We start from the raw sequence: 21,652 nt of genomic DNA on the forward strand, positions 1-21,652 counted from the left end.
CGCGGCAATGTTGCTGCGGCGTGGCCGCTCAACCACTGATCGGCACTCGCGATTCGCTGCGCATCGTCACGGTACCCATCTCCGATATTCCTTCACTTCAGCTGCTTTTTTGTTTTCGCAAATTCCCTGATAATCCACAGACATTTCCGGTCACATCAAAATTCCCTGACAATTCCCGCAGGTTGCCTGACACTCTGCGCAGTACACAACATTCATTGAAAATTTTTGGACGTGGTTTCTTTGAATAAATAATCTATGAACAGGGTTTTCACGAATGTTAGTCACACTTGAAACTTGCAAGTCACCGCATGCGTATGGAAACAAAGGCTTCTTCTGTTTATCACATATTTTCTTATGTGCGAGTTTGATTGCTCATTTTAGTTTTAGAGCCTCAATTAATTTCAGTTCGCTTAATAAACTTATCTAAATGACACTGTAAAGTATCGTAATAATTCGGGTCTTGTAGTACACGAATTATTACCGTAAATTATTTTCGTTTGTTTGTTTGTTTATAAAAAAAGAAAGAAAAAGAAAACAGGCAGATATGATGCAGGTTATATCAACCGGAGCGACAGAGCCTTGCAACTTTCTTCTTCTCTTCTGTGTTTCGGCGATGCGACATACGGGACAAGATCTTCATGAGCCCTTAACAGCTGTCGCTGTAAGAATTGCGCTCTACGAAAACGACAAGATAAAGGAAGCCGTCAAATCAACGATCAGCATCGTGATGGCAGCCACTTCAAAGGAATAAGGCGATCAGCTAATCTAATCTAAATTGGCTGATCTAATCTACAAACTACAAACTAAACTATCTAAAAATAAAGTTGTTGTTTGTTTTCGGAACCTTTATCTTTTTTTTTTTTTTAATAATTGGGTGCTTACGTCGCGAGACAACTGAGAGGAACCTTTATCGTGAACACTCTCCGATCGACTTAAAACTCGCTATTGAGGCGAAAACGGTGCGAAAATGTTTGAACATGTCGCGGCATGCTGGAAGAGACACCGAATTTCAGCTCTGGGTCTATCTTGCGTTGCAGGGATGGGTGACGGTGGGCTTGCAACGCAACCCGGGAAGCGCCAAAAGCTGTTCCCGTATCCATCACCATATTTCTTCTACAAAGTTAAGAAAAATAGTTACTCCGTTCTCGCACCGATTATCAGCATTCGCGTCCCTCCTTTACAGCAATATATCTGAAGTCCTTTTGTTTTCTGCAGTATATTTTTTCACATTTGTGTATGTAGCATCAAAACGTCGCGGGGCTCACAATAAAGTTGTTGTTGTTGTTGTTCGCGGGGCAAATATCCGTCAAAATAAACGAAGTAAAACCTGCACGTCTAGTTGATTAGGAGTGGCGCCCATCCATGCAACGGGAAGAGATCCTTGGTCAGGAACAACGCAGTTGGAAGACGCATCTAAAATTGGTCTCTCCCACCGGAGAGATCAATAGGCAGGGCTCCAGGGCTCACGAAATTGGAGGGCGCGTCAGGTCTATGCCTCGCAAAACGCGCGTATCGTGACAGGAAGCGAATATATATGGAATTCTCCCTAAATGTGGAAGGAAGATGCCAACATGTCGCGTTACTTTTATGAGATGTTCCGCGTCAATTTCATTCGGGATATATAGGAATGCGGCTGCTCCGAATCTGTTACCTGTCAAAATGCAAAGCGGGATCTGTGTCACTTTTTCTTTTTCGGAAGTTTCTCGCTGTATGTTTTTTCTTCTTCTTCTTTTTCACCCTACGCCGTCTTGGGCTGACGTTATGTATAGGCAGTCGATAAAATTCGCCACTGCGGTTGCTGTGCGTACAGGCAGCTAACAGTGAAGTACCAACGGATGAGAAGCTGCGGACTAATTCGAGAAAGTCCTGGTTCGAAATTACAAGACGCGTCAAAGAAAAAAAAAAAAAAAAACCCCTGCAAGGAACAAGTTTTGAGGTATAGTGCGGTTGACAACCGCGGAAAATAAATGGGACGACTTTACTCCCCCGTCCGTTGGACATTCTACAAAGTAACCCAAGCAGCACAGTATCTTGGCCCAACATTGGACCAATATTGGCAATGCCGGCCCAATATCGGTTCAAGATTGGTCAAATATTGGCCCAATAGTGAACCAATATTGGCAATGCCGGCCCAATATCGCCAATATTGGGTCAAGATGTTGCGTTGCTTGGGAACAGCCTCAAAACCTTTCCTCTCTATACCCTACACTCTACAGACAGAAATCCACCGCGTAACATGCTCAAAGCAAACTATTATTTCAAACGATATCGTTGTGTTTCCTGATTCGTTAATCTATGAAGGAATAAATTTAATCTGCTTAACGATATGGATGGATAAACGAAGAAATGAAAAACGGCAGATACCGCCTCGTGTCACATACGTCACATGCTTTAGTCACGTAAAGTCACAGTACGTCCAAGTGTTCCAGTGCCTCTGTTTTAGTGCATAGTACCCCAAGGTCGGGGGCCCAAGGACTCACGGGGTCGTACGTCTTTTTCGGTACATTCGGTACATTAGTTGGCCCCGGCCATGTAATGCGGTGAAGTTCTATTTCGAGAGTGTATACCTCGCAGCATCTTCGAAACCGAGAACCAGACGACTATAATACCCTTTTCGCTATGCGGAATCTCTCTCTCTTTCCCAGCGGTATCAACCAGCGGTTACACAACGTCTGTGGGCCGTCAACCCCCTCCTTGGTACGCTACGGAAATGCCGTACACGGAACCATATGCATGCAACCATATGCCCAAGGTGCGCATGCACGCTTGGCCAATCTGTTCCGTGTCTTTTGCGTACACATAAAACATGCAATGTATGCAAACGTATGGCCGCGCGCTGTGTCTGCGCGCGGATGGCGGTGCCCTTGTATTCAACGTATATACTTCCGCCAGGTATTAAAATGCGTCCCGGGCGATGCGGCCGAAAGACGAGAACAAATTGTAGGAGGAGGAAGAAAAAAATAAAAATTGAAGAACTCGGGGATTTATTAAAAGCGGGCGACAAGGCGTCTGATAGGCGGAGGGAACGGCGCGTCGCTATGGAGTTTTTTGGCGTTCGATAAGGCGGTTATGAAAAAAAAAAAAAGGGAAGTGCACATTTCATTTTAGACTTCCGACACATCGAAGACGCTCAAATGGGAGACGGAAAGAGAGAAAATTGTGCTGATACTTGGGAACGACATGTCTGGTAACAATATACCCGGAAGAAAACTGGAGCAGAAGAAGAGCGGTGCACCTTCTTGGCAAGAGGCCCTGGATTGTGTCGAACACGTTTCTAGATAGTTAGAGGATGCAAGCACGCTGGTGTGAACTGGGAGCACGCAACGTATATCCTTGAGTCTGAGGAAACACAGGGACCACGGAAAAACGGGGGTATATCCCGAATTGCCACCGTCAAGAATCCACCGTTTAAAATCCCATATGTTCAAAAACCCACACAGCGCCATCGTAGCGTTGCGTGCGTGCCCATCTGTTGGGAGAGAAGTTTGATAGAAAACAAAATGTAACAGGAAGCAGCCACCCCCAGCAGGAAAATATACTGAAAGTTTAAGTACGTGGAGGTGACTATATACAGTTGCCGTATCTGTGCCTATATGCTTCATTTCACAGCGCTTCCCAGAAGGAAACAACCCCGATATACATGTCAACTCCTATGCACTCGCACTTCCAGTTAATTGTGCTGATTGGGACATAACACAAATACAGGACCCTTTTAAGAAATCCATACAGCTTGCACGGCATCAACCCGAGAAAACGGTTGTACCTCGAAAATTAGTGATCGAAATGAAATCACCCATTGCAAAATAAACTACTATAAAGAAATGTTATTTGACTGTAAAATGAGCGGTCGCGCGCAGGAAACTTCCAACGGCTAACACTAACCTGGACATAATAGGAATGCAAATACAGAACTTGGACTAACCAAATAATAAACTAACCAACGCGCCGCCCTGTCATGTCGGCCCTGCTAAGCCTAACGGCTGCTAAAATGTGGCTTTCGTTCGCTAAAACGACTTGGACAGACATCGATAACCCGTGAATTTGAGTGGTTAAATAGTGATGTCGTGCTTTTAAATACGGCGTACCATCTTACGAAGCAATCGAACATTCTCCTTGAGTTTCCTTGTTGAGAGAGGGTGAATTTCAAGATCGGGGATTTCGAAACCGGGAATATCGAGGTCCTCCCGATAAAACATTCCTCCCAAGCCCTTTTCCCACCCTGAAAGAAAACGGACCTGTCTGGAGTCTGTCACAGAGATCTGTGAAGGGGCATGTTCCGCTTACAGTGAGCCTAACACCTGAAAAGAAGCACAACGTGCAGTGCGCAAAAAGACGCACGGATAATTTTTATCAGACGGCCCTATATACGCACTCACGCAGGAAGGCAGCGGTTTTGTCGGCAACGGCAAGTCGCAAAACGCCGCAAAGTGCTCCGCCCGACGCCGTAGCATTCATCCGGCAACAGCGACACGCCAAATGGTGCGGCAGCCTTTTTCAAAGCCCACCGAGGCTTGTACGGACGCAAATGGCTTGAGAAGTGCCATAAATCTTAGCTCGTGGCTGGGGAGCGTAAAAGAGGACGTAAACAAAAGTTTAACCCCACTGACACAAGCCGAGGAGGAGGAGAGTGTGAGGATGAAGTAGACAAGGAAGGAAGACCAAGGCAAGAAGGTCCTCTCACTCTCTTTCAAGTAAAAGCTCTTCCCAACAAGGCGGAAAGAATAAAAATTGTTTTTTTTTTCTATTCCGTGTTAGCACCGCGAAGCAACTGTGGCTATGAGCGGCGTACAGACGTGGACAGATGAAGAGAGGACAGCAGGAAGGAGTGGGGGACAGGGGGGTTAGTATGCGTCCTGGGCCGACAAAAATGGTTCTTTCGGGCGTGGCTAAGATTGGTTAAGTGGTTGGCTGCCTCAGATAACCCCCACCTCCCCGCGTCCAGACTGGGACTAGGGAGGTGATCAGGGCTCGAATCCTGGAACAACGGCTTCGCTGTCTGTGCGATTCCCCGGGTTTTGTCCCAGACGAGTATAGTCGGGCCTGGAGGAGCAATCACCATTTCGGCAGCCTTGTCGCTCGATAATGGAATAGCACGACCAGCCAACCACCATCACGTGGTTCTTATCTCCATAACAGAGAACTAAAAGACAACTAACAAGATGCTGAAATCGCCAACACACTACACTAATGACGGAGAGCTTCATGGAACTGGTATAAACACCACATTTACATTTTACGATACATCGCAAGGACAAAAGGCACGAATAAATAAATAACATCGTCTCCAAGATGTCAACCCTGCTCACGACACAAGTTGTAGCTTATAGCGCGCTTTGCATAAGACTCCATATTTTTTCCTTTTCTACGGACCTCTACTCCTCCTCGTTCCTGTATCTTCAGCATTGTCCAATGGTTCAATGCAATGGTTCTATGCTTTCAGCTTGTACTATTCAACTGACCACGAAGTATCCGATCTTCGTTTCTCATATAGCTCACATTCTATGACGGCGTGCTCAACGCTCGCCACATTCAAAGGAGGCCGTCGATAACGTGGCTTCCGAAGCACCGCATCTACTGCACCCAATCAAGGAATAAGATTCCGAGTCATGCACGCTTCGATTGGTCCTCGTACGGTAACTTCATGGTTACTTTATCAACGGTCTACTAACATTCTTTATTGCCGTCGCTAGATGATACGAGCGCTTGGTGTCGAATAAGTCCCCACTCAAATTTTTCAGGTTACTCGAAACGCTATACCAGGCGACAGGGCTGCACGCCTACATCGGTTTAATTCTGGGCTGACTGGCTGGACGGGAAGCGTGATTTATCACGCTGCTGATACAAGGTGAGGTACGTGGTTCAGTATGTAGTTCGCCCTCTGGACACAGACACAAGACTGAGGGGATCGACCATTGGAAGGTACCAAGAGAACTTGTATCGCAAAGCTATCCCTAAAGACGTCGCACTTTTCGTGACAGATGGATGCTCATCAGTCAGCATAAGTACTCGACATTTTTAAGCATTCATGCATCTATAGTAGCACCTATCAAAGCCCAGGTAAAGGTTACTCACATGATCCTCTTTGACGCTGGGCTTTCCTCCTGACACGTGGAATATTGGATCGAGGAGGTCGTCATCCGGGTGGCTTGCGTGAGGTGCTGTCACAGGCTTTACCGTTGACGACTTCGTCGGTATCTTCGGCGCGGGCACTGTCTTTGCCTTGGACATTGGTGTTTTCGTTGGAGCAACACTGGATGATACGACAGGAACAATGGGAGTTGTTGGAGGCGGCGTAAATCCTCGGTGTTCTCCCGGAAACGCAGTTCTGAGGTCGTCATCCTTGCCGTGCTCTGCATGCAGGTCAACGCTTACGTCCTGGTGCTCCAGCTCTGCAGCCCCCGTAGGGACGCACGTTGGCACCGATGCACTCCAAATACCCGTCGGAAGACACTCCGCCCTAGGCTCCCCCGTTAACACGAAACCAGGGTCGCATCGGAAAGCCACGGTCGACCCAACTAACATGTTATAGGCGATCAGTTTCCCGTTCTGTGGATGACCAGGATCAGGACACGTACCGGGATGGGCAGCGTACTCCATGTACATAACAGCGTTTTCCTCAACTTTACCCCCTGTCAGCAGCACCACAATGAGACGATTTGAAACTGTCGTCATGTTCAGAGATTGCTCTTCGTTTCCGATTTCGACTCCGCTTAGGTTGGCCAACGGAGTGTTGACGTCCCCATCAAACAAGTACAGGTGAGGCGAATCGTTTGGTGCACGCTCCGGAAGCTTCAGTTGGGTAAAAGCTACCTTAATTTGATGCCCAGGCTCAGATTTGATCTCCCACTCACACTTTCTTCCTGCTGGAAGTCTCCTCTCCATGTACCCAGGACTGGCGATGGCACCTGCACCGGCCAGCCTCTTTGTGGTACCTCTACCAGGACGGCAATCATTGAGAATGCATCTTGGAGGAAACTGGCTCCACTCTGGCACAAGTACTTGTGCCGGCACTGTACACTGAGCCCTGTCGTCTCCTACCAGGTCATACGGAGGATTGCAATGGTAGGTTATCTCGCTGCCCACTTTCCAGTCTTTTCCAAACACGTACCCGTTGTTCGGGCTTCGCGGTCGCTCGCAGTAATTAGGATTGAACGACTTGTACCGGATTTGAAACGATCCCGTGTAGGGTTGGCTGTGCTCACTGCCGAGCTCAGTCTCAGTTTTAGTGGAAGGAACGAGGCTGGACATGAAATGGATTCGGATCACTTCGCCAGCAACGAGCTCAGACAGGCATGTGACGCAGTTACGTCCGATCTCATACACTTCACTGTCGACAGTCAGTGCGAGAGATGACGTGCGCTGACTCGACGGTGCAAATTCGACAATGTCTACGCGGACAAGGAGCTTAAAGCCCGGGGCTGCCCGCAGCACCCAAGAGCAATTGACGACTGCTGTACTGGATGGAAACTGAGGTGGACGAACAATGCCCTTCTCGGCACCATTGAGAGTCTCGTGACAAGAAGGCGATGATGTCACTGCACTGCACAGTGCTGTCAAACAGCAGAGGACGGGCCACAGGTGACGGATCTCGAGTGTTCTGTGCTTCATGCTGTACATACGGCAGTGGCGTTGGTACAGCGGTGGAGGCTTACAAATAGTGTGTCTTCATGATGTTGTAAAGGTGGTGACGTTGCCTGCGAGAAACAATGTCGTAATTGAAAGGGACGCATGAGACGTATTTAGGATAGCAGTGGCAAAGGGTATCGTATAAGACCGCGTGCAGATCCTCACGTCTGAATGGCTCGCGTCGGTAGCCCTATCTAGTCACACAAGTGCAAGAAAAACATGTAATATAGCGTTCGTAACAAGTGCAATAAACTGTTTGTGCTATACAACAAGAAAAACATACAGAGGTATTTTAATCCCTTTTGGGACTAGATGCATCGTCACAACAATTAGTCTCCCTTAGGACTAAACGCACGGAAGTTTGTGGACCATTTGCAGTGGTGGAGAGCAAATTTCAGAGTAAGCGGAGTAAAACGGGGAGTAAGTGCAATCTATAGTCGTGTTCAACTTAAGAAGGAACAGAAATCTAGTCTGTCAACTACATACGCCGTTGGAGATAAGGAGAAGCAATAGCGCGCCAGGAGTACTGCAGCGCCACCATGCGCCATCAGTAGGGGAGCACACTTTCTGCCGCAGCGTATAGTGCCATGCGGCCAGTCTTAACGGCCAATACGGAAGCACAGTGAGTATGATGGATTACATTACCTGGCGCAAGGAGGGAAGGTGACCTCTCTGTGTCCAACTATCCTATCCGCGACGCAGTGATATTTTGAGAGATGACGGACTAGATTTCTTTTCCTTCTTAAGTTGAACACAACTATGGGGGACTAGAAGGTGTAACGCGCCTCAATTTACTCCATTTTTTTTCTTAGAGCGAAGTTGCAAGACGAACGGGTATAGTATGCATGTTGCAGTAAAGGCGGTACGAATACTGGAAGAACACGCTCAGCAACCATGTTCTAATGTTGCACTCAACCACAGAATGCTTACTCGATAACTTCGATAACTGACGAACACGTCAGACGGGCAAACGGAATAACTCTTGCGTCAAACAGGACGTTATACGAGGCATCAGCATTATCATGGTTGCGAGGGAAAGGCGCGTAAAAAAAGGACGTGGCAGGACACTCTTCGCCTATTAATTCGTCCCTTCGCTGCTGTAATGTGCGATGTTACAGAGGCCAGGTGTGATTCTTAACGGCCCGAATACATATGCATATATGAACAGCGACCTTCAAGAATGTAACAGCCCCACCCCCATTCGCTGTACAGTGGCAGGTGCAGTATATGTGCCAGACGAAAGTTATAATTTACCAGATATACACTGTTGGCTCTGTATTTCGGAATGATTAACGTGCACAACTGAAAGATGCCAATTAACGAAAAGTCAGCGAGTGCCGGTGGAGGGACTCGAACATATACGTTTTGAGTACCTAATGTAAATGTAACCCTAATGTAAAACAGCTCGGGGCGACGTCTAGCGGAAAAAATTCCCGAATCTGTCATGCAACAGTGATCTATGTTCCCGACTGACTTGCTGCTCCTAACGGCTACGTAGCCTACACGTAGCCAGCTTCCTTTGTTTTAGACCCAGTGTTGTTCGCACGCAGTGTAGTTTTGCCGCCGTACATGACGAGCAATGCGCAGTAGGTGACCACTTCGACACAGTGTTGCCAGAAATTTTCAATGTTAATTTCCCAGAATACTATGAGTGCAATTGCGACGAAAATTGTGACGAAGAGTACTAAGGGCTCAGGATATTGAGCATATAAATCATCTGCGCCTTTAATTATTCGATCTGCCCCTGCAATTTACGTGACTACGGTATATAGCCTGGGTACAACGTAGGTACGGCCAGAAACGGTTGTACCAACCGCGGCAGCGGCCATTTCGTCGCAGATTAACACCAAAGCTACAGGTCCCATTCATCGCCGTGCTCAACGCATAACAATACGGAGCAGCACATTGTCATTTTAGATATCACAAATGAATAACGAGTGATTAACGAACTCAACACGGCTACGCACCTTCAAGTTTGTGCTGCGGAATGTCTCAACACCGTTTCCGTTCCGACTTTTCCACTGAGTGAAGTGACAGTGGCAGGAAAAAGGCGAGCGCCCGATGTGACTTACACGCTTGCGGAGGATATTTGAACGGGCGTGCGTATGTCAACCTCGAATCACCGCGGACAAACGATTTCCTCGGTTTGAGTGTCGAAGGAAGTGGTGTCGCAACTTCACTATGCGCCGTTATAGCGAGACAAAAGCCGTAAATGGCAGAGGTCATTACATACAGCGCAAGCGCCGCGGTACGAAATATGGGTTCAGAGTCTGCTCGTTGCGAACGAGGAAATAGTCGTGAAAGGAGATTATGGGAGAAGTCAAGGTGGATACGGCAGGAGCACTGTTTGCGTTCCGCTTCGAGTCAGTAAGGCATAAGGGAACGCACTCCGTGATCACTTTGTAATATCATTGTTGGTCGGTGTGGTTTGATGAGAAAAAAAAAAAGTTAATCTAATTGCGTATGATGTGTTGTGCACGTTGATTTTCAGTTTGATCATTCCATTGTTTTTCTTTTGCCTGTTGGTTTCGCTCTGTTGGTTTTCCATTGATTATTCCTAGCGGTTCAACTGTGACTTTTTGTTTGCATCGCGTGCATTTTATGCGCTGTTGCATATTCCCTATAGTGTTACCCCACATGTAATGCCCATAGTGCCCTTGGGGTATGCACATATAAGCGCGTGAAGTTTGTATTATGAAAAAATAGAACATACGCTATGACGTCCGAAGCAGGCACATTAAGGCGCGAACAGTTTTGCATGACAACCAGCTCAGTGCCTTTTCAAATATAGCCCGTGGGTATACTTGGTAAACGGTTTTTCCCGATCACACCGCCGTGCATTAGCATTTTAATGACGGAGTAGAAAAAGCTCTCGTTGTTCGCGAGCCGCTAATGGTTGCGAATTTCAAGGGCACGCAAAAATTTCTAGCGTGCACTGACGCTTCAAAAACAATTCTGCAATCGCGAAATTTATTTTCGCAGGAGTCTATTAGTATGAATTTGTACTGCTCTGCCGGACCTGAGCGTATGGAATGGTATTCTTTGCATATGGGCACTCCTTGAATATAGTAAGGACCCTCCTTGAATCTGGCATGGGCACCCTTTGAATCTGGCATGGGCACCCTTTGAATACGGCATGGGCACCCTTTGAATACGGCATGGGCACCCTTTGAATACGGCATGGTGTTGCGAGCCGCTGAGGAGGTAGGTGGCCGGATCCCCACACGGTAGACGAAATCGAGGCAGAGGTCGGTTGAGAGAGAGGGACGACGTGTATACATTTACATGATTGTACATACAGAGACAACCCGTAGGTTGGGAATGAGGTTGCCGCCTTGAAGGATTCCGGGAAGTCGTCCTCGTTTCCCTTTTTTATTTGGGAGTGGAAGGATTCCGGCTCGGGAAGATGTCTGCTCGCGTACCTCGGGAGGCGCAACATGGCGATATATTTCAACAATGGACACTCTTTGAATACGGCATGGACACTCTTTTGAATATGGTAAGGGCACTCTTTTGAATATGGTAAGGGCACCCTTTTGAATATGGTAAGGGCACCCTTTTGAATATGGTAAGGGCACCCTTTTGAATATGGTAAGGGCACCCTTTTGAATATGGTAAGGGCACCCTTTTGAATATGGTAAGGGCACCCTTTTGAATATGGTAAGGGCACCCTTTTGAATATGGTAAGGACACTCTTTTGAATATGGTAAGGGCACTCTTTTGAATATGGTAAGGGCACTCTTTTGAATATGGTAAGGGCACTCTTTTGAATATGGTGAGGGCACTCTTTGAATATGGTGAGGGCACTCTTCCGCGTATCACAAAGCGATACAATCGAGCCGCCAGCTTTTGCATCCAGATTTTGCGAAATTTAGTGGTCGTGAATATGTACCAGGTGACCAATTCGCAAAAGATTTTTGGTTAATTTGGGTCGAGAATTTGAAGGGTTTTAGTATTCGATGACAGTTTTTGAAAGAACAATGAAAACAAAAGCGTTTTAGGTTCCCGCTCCACACAGAGCGGAAGCGCGAAAAATAAAACGACCTCTTCACGCACGCGTCACGCTCAATTACTCGCAAACCAAAGAAAGCAATTTTTGCTCCACACAAATACGAAGACATATGGGGCCAATTTGTCGATATCCTTTTCTGTTCCCAATATTGTCGATACACCATTACGTAAGATACACGGCAGGCTTGCTCTCGTCGATGAAACAAAAAACTATATATAGGATGGTCGCGTAGCTTACGACGACTATGCAGTCGATGGAGACAGCCTCGGTTTGATAATCAATCAAGGACGAATTATGGTGCGTGCAGCGCTCAATGGCGCCCATTTTTTGCCTCCGTTGTCTCAGAGAGGCTACGCTGATGGCACTTTGGATTGATTGCAGTAAAGCAACACCCTGGTTCAGCGCACCGAGGGGGCGTCACTCCACTGCAGCAAACATAGAAATCATAAGGGGAGAGGCTAGAAGTAAAGGTGGGAGAGAAGGAAATTGGTGAGAGCAAAGCATTTCTAAGTCTGAGAGCCGCCATGATAGGCTACGGCCTATGAACGCCACGTCGCTTCGGCATTCCCGGTATCCAATCCAATCCAAGTCGCGTTTTTACTCCTGGATACATGTGTGGGGTGTGAATGTCTTTGTCTGCTATCATCAGGAATGCTTGTGTTGCTTTCTATCCCTAGGTTACTTTTTCTTTTAACTCCGTGTCAGCACCGCGAACCAACCGTGGCTATGAGCGGCGTACAGACGTGGACAGATGGAGTGAGGACAGCCTAAAGGAGTGGAGGACAGGAGGGGTTAGTATGCGCACTGGACCGACTTGAGGGGGAACTGTGCCGACATTCCCCTAGGTTATTGTACCGTGTAAACATTCTACTGTAGTCTATACAGTTGTCTTCGAGCAGCTTGTAGCTATAGCTGTGATCTCTTGTAGTGTACACGAGGGCAGCGCCTGTCGTGCACTCCGTTTGCATTCCCCTACCCTGCCTAGTGAGAACGGCGTACGGAGCTTGTTGAAAATACCGGTCCCAAGGCAGGGGTCCCCAAGGGGTTCCCGCATCTATCACGGCGGCCGAGCTTTTGAGATGTCCCTCTTCGCCTGCTCGGTTTATAGGTCTCACGAGAGTTCTATGCAGCGACCAAGCCAAAATGGCCGGTTTGTTTTCAACCAAAGTGTGTTATAGGGCAACACAGGAGAGGCGCGCATGCGCGGTGCGCCTGAGTGAAGGTGGTCAATGGTGATTTGGAAGATATACAACATAAACAATTTCTCGTTTATCCATGTGGAGGAATATGGACAAATAATTAGATCCTACGTGTTGCTCCGCTGCATAATGCACACAATATAAGTACTACCGCTAAGTAAATCGTCCGCATACACTTGTGACCACTGCTGCACCTTGAGAAAGATACAAGCAAACGCCGGAGGAATCGATTAGCGTCAGCGTCCTTCACGGTCGTCGCTTATGTCAACGGAGAAACGGAAGTCGGATATAAGCTTGGCTCTGCCGTTCTGTTTCACCCCGAGCTACAGGATGCCACAAAAGTTCATCCACATAAGGGATGGCTCGGGCCATAGCAGTGCTTCGTGTCGCGGCGCACAAATAAAAATTGGCTGCATCTTCGTACCTTCTGCCGAATGCGTTTAAATCATGGGGGGGGGGGGGGTCCTGATGTCCTGAGCCACTCTTCAATAGAAGAGACAAAGCGCTGATAAGTTGGTGCATGATCAAGGAGGGGAACTCGAGACAGGGATGAAGAATTTGAGAATTTGTTGTGTCGTCTCTTCATCCCTGTCTCGGGTTCCCCTCCTTGACCCCTCTTCAATTTCTTCCGTCACACACTGTTCAATGATGCTAGGTGGGGTATGTAGGCTGGACCCCGCACTCAGAACTACCCTGGATCCGCCCCTGCTTCTCTCTCCACAACTGTTACGGACTGACCTACACGGCTGTCAACGTTGGTGGGTCTTACCAAGCTGTCGCCTTAATAACAAATAAAATTAATACTAATGAAGAGCTAGCTCCGCGATCCAAACCCTGCACTCGAGTACGGGCACAGCATTGTGCTCGCACTCAACTGTACTCTACGGTTTATACAGTACGCATGCAGATTAACGAACTGCGCTCTCTGGGGAATCTCTGCTTGGAATATCACAAAGTTATGACGTGTAATGTGATTAAGCAAACCCCAAAGGTATAGGGCGACTTCACCTCTCATCGTTTTGTTTTGCCTGTAATTTGGCTACAGGTACTCATATGTATACCTGGCCGTGTCTGATATGAGCAATTCGGACATTTCAGAACAGAGGACAAGAGTTTGCACAGTGTGCACGTGCACATCATGGTTTTCGTTGTCGCAATAAAAACCAAACCTATGTACAGACATAGAACAGGAAAAAAAACAAAAAAAAAACAAGTGTACCGACAGGGAAACGTATAAATCAGAGTTGACCGTTGCTCTACAGCACAGCAGCAGCACGAAATGTTTCATCAAGAGGGTCCTGTTAGGGTAACTGAATAAGCTATAGGAAGGGAGTTGCCTCAGGACAGAAGCCGCCGATATTTCGAACAGAGACTGTTCTTCTTCTGGGCACCGTCCTCATCATTGGCATGGTATTTAAAGGGTTAGGTGTGACGTGTTTAAAGGTTCATGCGAATTGTGGGTCAACAGCCCGGAGGGAAGAAAGGTCCGTACGGGTTTTTACGGCGGGAGTGAATGGCTGCTTTGTTAGAGTGTGGAGGGGATTATGTGAACGTAGCTAGGCTAGAATAAGCTATAGGCTCATTTAGCGTAGCGTATTTAGTGACTCTAGGTTCCGTTAAAGAGGAGAGCGAGCGCACGCGCTTGCTATACTGACATAGCTTGGTTCGAGAGAACAATATTATCAGACACGCGAAACAGGAACTCACTAAAAAAAAAAAAAAAAACAAAGCAGACACTTCTAATCTCCCAAACGACGCACGTGTTCAATTATGCACTCACCACGGCACATGGCTTCTTTAATTCCTTGGTTCATTACGATAAGCCCGTAGTGTCATTAGACCTGAACGAATAATGCCCTTTAAAAAGGTCAAAGTCTCGAGCTTTGAACTTCACATTTCTGAAGCATTCGGGCTGTCTTTGAACATCGTTTACATGCGCTTCGTAATGATACTTCCAGCGCTCCCAATATTGATCTCATTAAAGGACGGAGCATTGCTTGGCATTAGTCTTTGGCGGTGTAACGTTTTTCGGATCAGTCCGTCCTTGGTGGACAAAGAGCGGCCCAGCATAAAAGAATTATGCAAGAGAGGAGGCGTAAACGTGACGTAGGCTGCGGGGACGAACAAACAAAACATAAGCGATATACGTTTATTTGTTCATCGTCTTGTGTTAAATGGACATAAAAATAAGGCGAACGTCGTACCGGCCCCACCAAAACAAAACAAACGAAGAAACAAAAACAAACAAACAAATCAAACACAACAAAGAAATCTAATACGGCTTACGTGTTCATCTTGCGCGAACAATTAATTAGTTTTTGATGACAATAGCAAACAGAAAGCGAAATGCGGCGGGGATATTCGTGCGGCGGTGGTTTTTTCCTGTGACGTTCTGCGTCTGCCTGGAGTCTGCATTCTATCTTGCGTTTTGAGCAAAACAAAAGAATATACTCGTCGCTTCTGTCTAGGGCGAGATTTCTTGCCGCAACTACTTAGGCAGTATACCGTCCCCCCACGCAGAGACTGGGAGGTGACACGGGTTCGAATCCTATCACCGGCTGTGCTGTCTGAGGTTTTCCCTGGGTTTTTCGAAGACGAGCCCATCGCCTTGCTTTCACAGACCTCTGACTTCTGAACAGAGGCGGCGCGCCCGCTTCGTAATAAAGCCACCTGAATAAGATCTCCGCAGTTTTGGAGGGATATAATTCATAGAGACGTTCCTGACGGTTGAAACGCTACAGATATACCACAGCGCCTTCGTCGCGATTCTGAGCCCCACTTTAACCCCAAAGTCAGGTTTATGTTGCCTTCTACGCCAAAGGCCGGTCGCCACGAAGATTCTTCGATGGCGACGGCAAAGCGATAAACCCTCCTGCCTACGCCTTTCGTTATAAGCAAACGGTGCAAGATTTACAAACCTTTGGCGCAAATCGAATGGTCAAACAACAACTTTATTATGAGATGATGAGTGGGGAGTTTCATCGCCAGGGGCGGTACTTTACCCCATTGCTGGTGGTGATGCGGGGAATCAAATGAGCCCCTTCACAAGAAGGATCGAAGTCCTATGGTATCCAGAAAGGTGAAGAGAGCTTTGAGGGCAGAGCGTTGGTGGGTTGGTGGTCATCCCGCAATTAGAGTACCAGGAATCGTGTAAGAATTTCGCAACGTGTAAGTTGCGAAATAGCCACAGTCCGTAAGGCACGACCGTCATAGAAAAGAAAATTCGTCTGTCTTGCTTTGTTCTCACTGGGTGACGGTCGTCGCGACAACCGGGATTAAAAAAAAAAAAAAAAAACAGTTTCCCGACGCATTGGCCTTCAATGCTACCTCGTCGCGATCACATTGACGTCATGCGGGTAAAGACGGTCAACAATCGTACAGTGAGTACAAGGTGCAACGTGTGTTATCTGAATATTATTTTTCTGCGTGTTCCAAAACCCCGCAATGAGCACAGAACCACCTGCCGCCAGAGGAGAGATGGATAACGACCACCCGGTTTCTATTTAACACAAGGCCACTGGGCACGCACCTTTCGTACGGAAACCAGCTGGTCTTCGACTTTCCTCGGGGCAACCGTCGGCCTCAGGTAGTTTTCCATTTTTCCTATTCACGTTTTTCTCCTCGTCCGATAAGCCCGTTTGATAAGTCCGCGCGTGTACACCATCAACAGACAGCAGTGCACTGCTTAGCCGACGTAGATTGTCGCTATACTTCATGATCTCTTTATCGTCGATACAATCGAGGAAGAGTTTACAGGAACCTTCTCAAGTACGAAACAACTTTCGTGTGCCGCGTTCTTCCCGTTACACGGGCCCATTTGACTGCCTTTGAACCAGTGTAATTCGGCTCCAACTGCAATTGGGTGGTGGTACACGGTAGTCCGAAAAGTGTACCTCGTTGTGATAGCAGACAAACAAGAGTGACACACAAAACACATGAGTGGGAATGCACGGAAACAACCGTATAATCGCAGCGAACCGCCATTTAGCTGAAGGACCCTTGGGCGGTTCAACTGCCATTGACTTCAACGGCAGTTGAGAGGGTTCGTGTACATGGGTGTTACCGAACTAAGGTGGGAATTTTTTTTTCTTGGCAGTAAGGGAAAGGACGGAACGTCAGAGAAGAACAACTTCGTGGGCATTATCTTTTGCAGGGGCTGATCAGAATGCAAATTCTATGCAAAAACCTTCGCTTAGCGAGGTTTATATTCTGTAGATTCCGTTTCCGATTTTATTACAGTTTGTATCCAGATTATCTGATGCCTGTTTTGACTTTTGTTAGGCGTACCCACAGTGAATACTGTCACAAGGCACAGGGACTCGTCAATTCCCGACAGTTACAGTTCAAAATGTAGAAATGAGATAAAGGTTGAACTCGACCCACGCGGTATAAGTAAAACACACGTAAAATGCCAAATATCGCGAAAACAAAAACTGCCAATATTTTATTGGCAAATGCTATAAAGGCTATAGATCTACGAAGTTATAAGGCTTTGAAGTTATAGTTTCTTTCACACTATATAGTGTCGGAAGCTGTGCTCTAAAGACGCGTCGCAATATCCCGTATCTTCAAGGCAAGCAAGGCAACTATAGTTGTGAAAAAAAAAAAAAAATCGTTTTTTCAGTCGTCTGATCGAAATAAACACAAAATACAACTAATCTGCAAATACACTGAGTTATATCGGTATGTGCAATTGTGGAGACTACCAGAAAAAAGAACGAAGAAAGGAAAACGCAGTTTGCACTTTGTGTCCCTCAGAGAGAAAGAAAGAGAGAAAAGAATAACCATTGCCCTCTCCATGTACACTGCCTGATACAAGATTAATTTGGCCTTGCGAAACGATGCCTCAAATAAAAGTTGAGTCGCTGAAAAATATTCTTACATCAGGCTCCGCAAGTGGGCGCAAGTAGATTTCGACTTCTTCAATACTTCCTTTACATAAAATTTTAATGTCGCGAACTCATTTTTAGAAGCTGCAAATTTACGTTTACATTATGTCTGCCACGAGATAAAAGCAGTTTCGGGAACCAAAAGAAACACTCGCGTAATCTGCATTTCTACAGAACGAGCTCAGAGTGGCCGCTTACAAGTTCCATCGTTTACACAACTGCGGTTGTCGCGATATAGTCGTTTCTGACAGACCCCATTTTGAGGGAAATGGTCATAAATTGGAATAATGAAACAATAAATAAATAAATAAATAAAAGTAAATGGGACTCGCTCTGCTGGAGAAATTGGCGAAACTTTGAACGTAAAATTTACTTTGGCGACTTTCAATCTAACGCAATTAGTTCATTCTATTTTTATTAATTGGTAAAATTACACCATATTAATAATTTACCCCGACACCAAAACGTTACATGAAATTTCTTAAGTGTCATCCACACGTTCGGACGATGGAGCTATGAAGGTGGAAGATGGAAGCTATGGTGATGGAACGATCGGAGCTATGTTAATTCTACGTCCAAAAGATGAATACAAAAAATTTGCGCATCCCACAATCCTTACCTCTTTTTTTAAATTCCGTGTTAGCCCCGCGAAGCAACCTTGCCTATGAGCGATGTGCAGACGCGGACAGCAAGGAGGAGTGGGGGACAGAGGGGGTTACTGTGCGTCTTGGGGCGACTTCAGGGGGAGCTGTGCAGACACTCGTCTGGAAAGACTGCCGGAAAACCCAGGGAAACCCTCAGACAGCACAGCTGGTGACCCTAGCTTTGTATACCTTCCAAGCCCCTAATATCCTCACAGCAGAAGAGACCGGGCACGTATCACGCATGGAATAAAATTCCGTTGAGAACAATAACAGTGGACAGGGAATTTTCACGAATGCGTTAGTTTCCGGAATAATAATAATAATAATCCGTTCTTGAGTTCATTTTCCACGAATTAGTTTCCGGAAAAGACGTGAGCCAAGTCAAAGGAAGTCTCCGACAGCGAATTTTCCGCGACCGTGTAGGTCAATCGCAACAGCCAGCCGAAACCCGTTCGCGTGCGGCAGCGAAAGGCGAGCAGCAGGTATACAGCAGCTGACCGGCGAGTCCTCCATGTCTTCCCGCGTTGTTCATCGACCACCCGGGCAGCAGCAAACGAGGGGACGCTCTCCCTCAGGAAACGCAAACGACCTCTCTCCGATGATTTCCACATGTCCGAAAGAAAATGCCGCTATTACCGAGATTGACTATATCCTGAAAGCGTCGTTCGCCCACGAAAATCCCTCCTGGGCGCTTGTGGTTACAATTGCCAGCACATGGTCAAGCGAAAGAAGGGCTTAGGACCTTGAATTTACGTGACAGCGTTTCCCGCTCTGCGTACATTCTGTGATGTTACGCGCAGATGTTCCTCGGAATGCTCTGCAGTATGTTTCCAAGGTGTTTTGAACGCTTTGAGGCAGTGCTGGAAAATGATCAAGGCCAAGATTGTTGACGCGCGCGTATCATCAAAATGGTTTCACCTGCACCTTTTATTTGCACGTGGCTCCAATATATCTCTGATCGCGAAATGTTGATTTCTCGATTACTTGGACTAAGTGACCTTATAGGCGTGACCTAGTGTGTTCAAGGGATCTGATGCATACTGTGCCAAAGGAAAATTATTCAGCAGATATACGCTATTTCATTGGTAGCCAAAATGTCAGCGGAGGTAACGTGTCCACTGTAGTCATTGCACTTATTGTTAAAAAAAGAAGGAAAAAGAAACGTGTTCATGTGTCACTGTCATGCATACAGCCCACTCCACAGAATGAGTTCGGTACGTTCCAAAGACATATTCTATCTGCATATCGCTCATTGCGTGTTGGGGGCCCATACCAAGACTTAACCTACTCATACGAAGCAGCAATGGTTCTAGCAGCTCACAGGTGCAACAAACAAAGCAAGAAATCGATTAAGAAAACGATTTTGACATTTTTCTGAAGACAGAATGTAGTTATACAACATCAAAGTGGGACACAATAATGTCAAAGACCCAACACCCCTTCGCCTCAATACCGAAACTCGTGCGGTAGGCACGCTTACACACGAAAGGTAAAAAGGCTAACCATCATGTGAACGCATCGCGCGATCTGCCGAAAACAAGACCACAGCTAGCGTGCGCGCATACACACGCCCACGGCAATGGTTCCTCAATCGGCAAGTGGTGGTACAGCTTTCGCCACATTACGTCCATTGGCATTTTCCCCAGGCGTACGCTAGCGAGTAAGAAAGGGTGGCACTCACGCTGCACGCTCAATGCGTTTCCTCAGGATCCTCGCTGACGCGGCGTGCTCGCGTTTTGTCGGTAAGCCTGTAATGTTTTGACATATTCGCACGAGCACTGTGCGCACCATGTCATTTTCACCCTCGAATGATACAGAGAGGAGGTGTTGAAAGAGAAGGAGGAAGGAAAGTCGCTTGCTCGTGACACCTGGCGGAGCTGCCTGACTTCTGCAAGCAAGTGGTGCGTTGAGGCTGGGATAGGTGGCGCGGCGAAAACAGAAACTGTGTTCCATGGAATTCACAAATGGTGGTACGGAACGGCTTGTGTGGAACTTTTTTATGCTGCGAACTGAAAGACAAGCGAGAATGTCACTGTCACATAGAAAGGAGTGAAAGCTTTTCCTGTCTCACACAGCGCTGGCCCTGTTATCAATCGCGTCGATCGCCGCGTCGATCGCGTATCAGAGCTCTGTCGGCTTTCATAGTAGAGAGTTTGGCCTTGAGGACGAGCACTTGAAGCACGTCATATGACGGCACGGCAAACATCGCTTGCATTTTCATTGAGTAGAATGGAGCTCCGCATTCACTTCACTGGGAAGTGTGACGAGTTTGGATAATAAATGAGAGCGTTCGCAGAGAGCGAATCATGGCGACAGGGTAGGTGTACCAGGAGTGCAAAACAGGGATCGTGCAGGGGTATATATTGGGCATAAGCAGTAGCCTGCATCATCCAAGAGCGCGTGTCGATTAACTTGCAAAGCTGCATAAATATGGCTTCCACATAGTTGTCTGAAACGTGAATTCCAGGTGGATTCGACTTGAATTCAGGCTCCTTCGGCAGAGTAACCACCATTCTCAAGTCCCAACAAGATCCATCCTGAAGGCGCAAACGATCAAAGTATGGCCAAAACAGGTACACGCATCATTTTATGTAACTATACCCGCAATCAGTCGCTTGTGGCGAAATCACCATCTTGTTCTGATTACACGTCACTCATAAGCAACATCACTTTGATGTCTCCAGTGTCGTTAATGCCATCTTTGGGAATGGTCAACAGTAGAGCACTGCACGGGCTCTATTTTTAGGCCCAGGCCCGGCCCGAGCCCAGCCTTCCTTTGATTTAACCGCCCGGGCCCTGCCCGATGGCTGCATACCTGGCCCAAGCCCGAAGTATTCTAGGTTTCTCGGCCCCAGCCCGATGAATTTATGGGCTACCAGACCCGGCCCAGCCCAACCCACTGTATCAGTCTGTAAACTTTGACCTTGGCTAACTAGGAGACGGGTAACACAGCCTCGAGTCCGACCTAGGCCCGGCAATGTACGGGCCCGAGCTCGGCCTGGGCCCATAATGGTCAAACCCGAGCCCAGTCCAGGCCCACAAAAGAAAGCTTTACCCGGCCCGTGCCGGGCTCAGGTTTTCGGGTAAGCCTGAACCCGTGCAGTGCTCCAGTCAACAGTACATACGAGGCCCCGTTTGCAACATGCCCCGAGCCACGCCGGCAGGCAGATCGCTCGGAAATAGCACAGCACCGCCATTTGTAAATCTATGTGCTTTACTGCAATGGTATCGCATAAAAGTAATTACCAAGATAGGAAGAAATTGCAAAAACGACGCACAGAA

General features: G+C 47.2%; 1 protein-coding gene across 1 annotated transcript in view; it reads right to left on the reverse strand.

Moving 5' to 3' along the window:
- The window catches only part of LOC135400847 (CUB and sushi domain-containing protein 3-like), a 49,500-nt gene extending 29,273 nt beyond the window's left edge, over positions 1 to 20,227 (reverse strand). The window contains exons 1-2 of the mRNA XM_064632785.1: positions 20,052 to 20,227; positions 6,073 to 7,694 (exon numbers count right to left, since the gene is read on the reverse strand). Of these exons, the coding sequence (XP_064488855.1) occupies positions 6,073 to 7,617 (1,545 nt within the window). The 5' untranslated portion in view covers positions 7,618 to 7,694; positions 20,052 to 20,227. The remainder of the gene's footprint in view (positions 1 to 6,072; positions 7,695 to 20,051) is intronic.
- Between the last annotated feature and the right edge of the window lie 1,425 nt (positions 20,228 to 21,652).

This window comes from Ornithodoros turicata, chromosome 7 (assembly GCF_037126465.1).
Source record: "Ornithodoros turicata isolate Travis chromosome 7, ASM3712646v1, whole genome shotgun sequence".
In the NCBI taxonomy this organism is placed as follows: Eukaryota; Metazoa; Arthropoda; class Arachnida; order Ixodida; family Argasidae; genus Ornithodoros; species Ornithodoros turicata.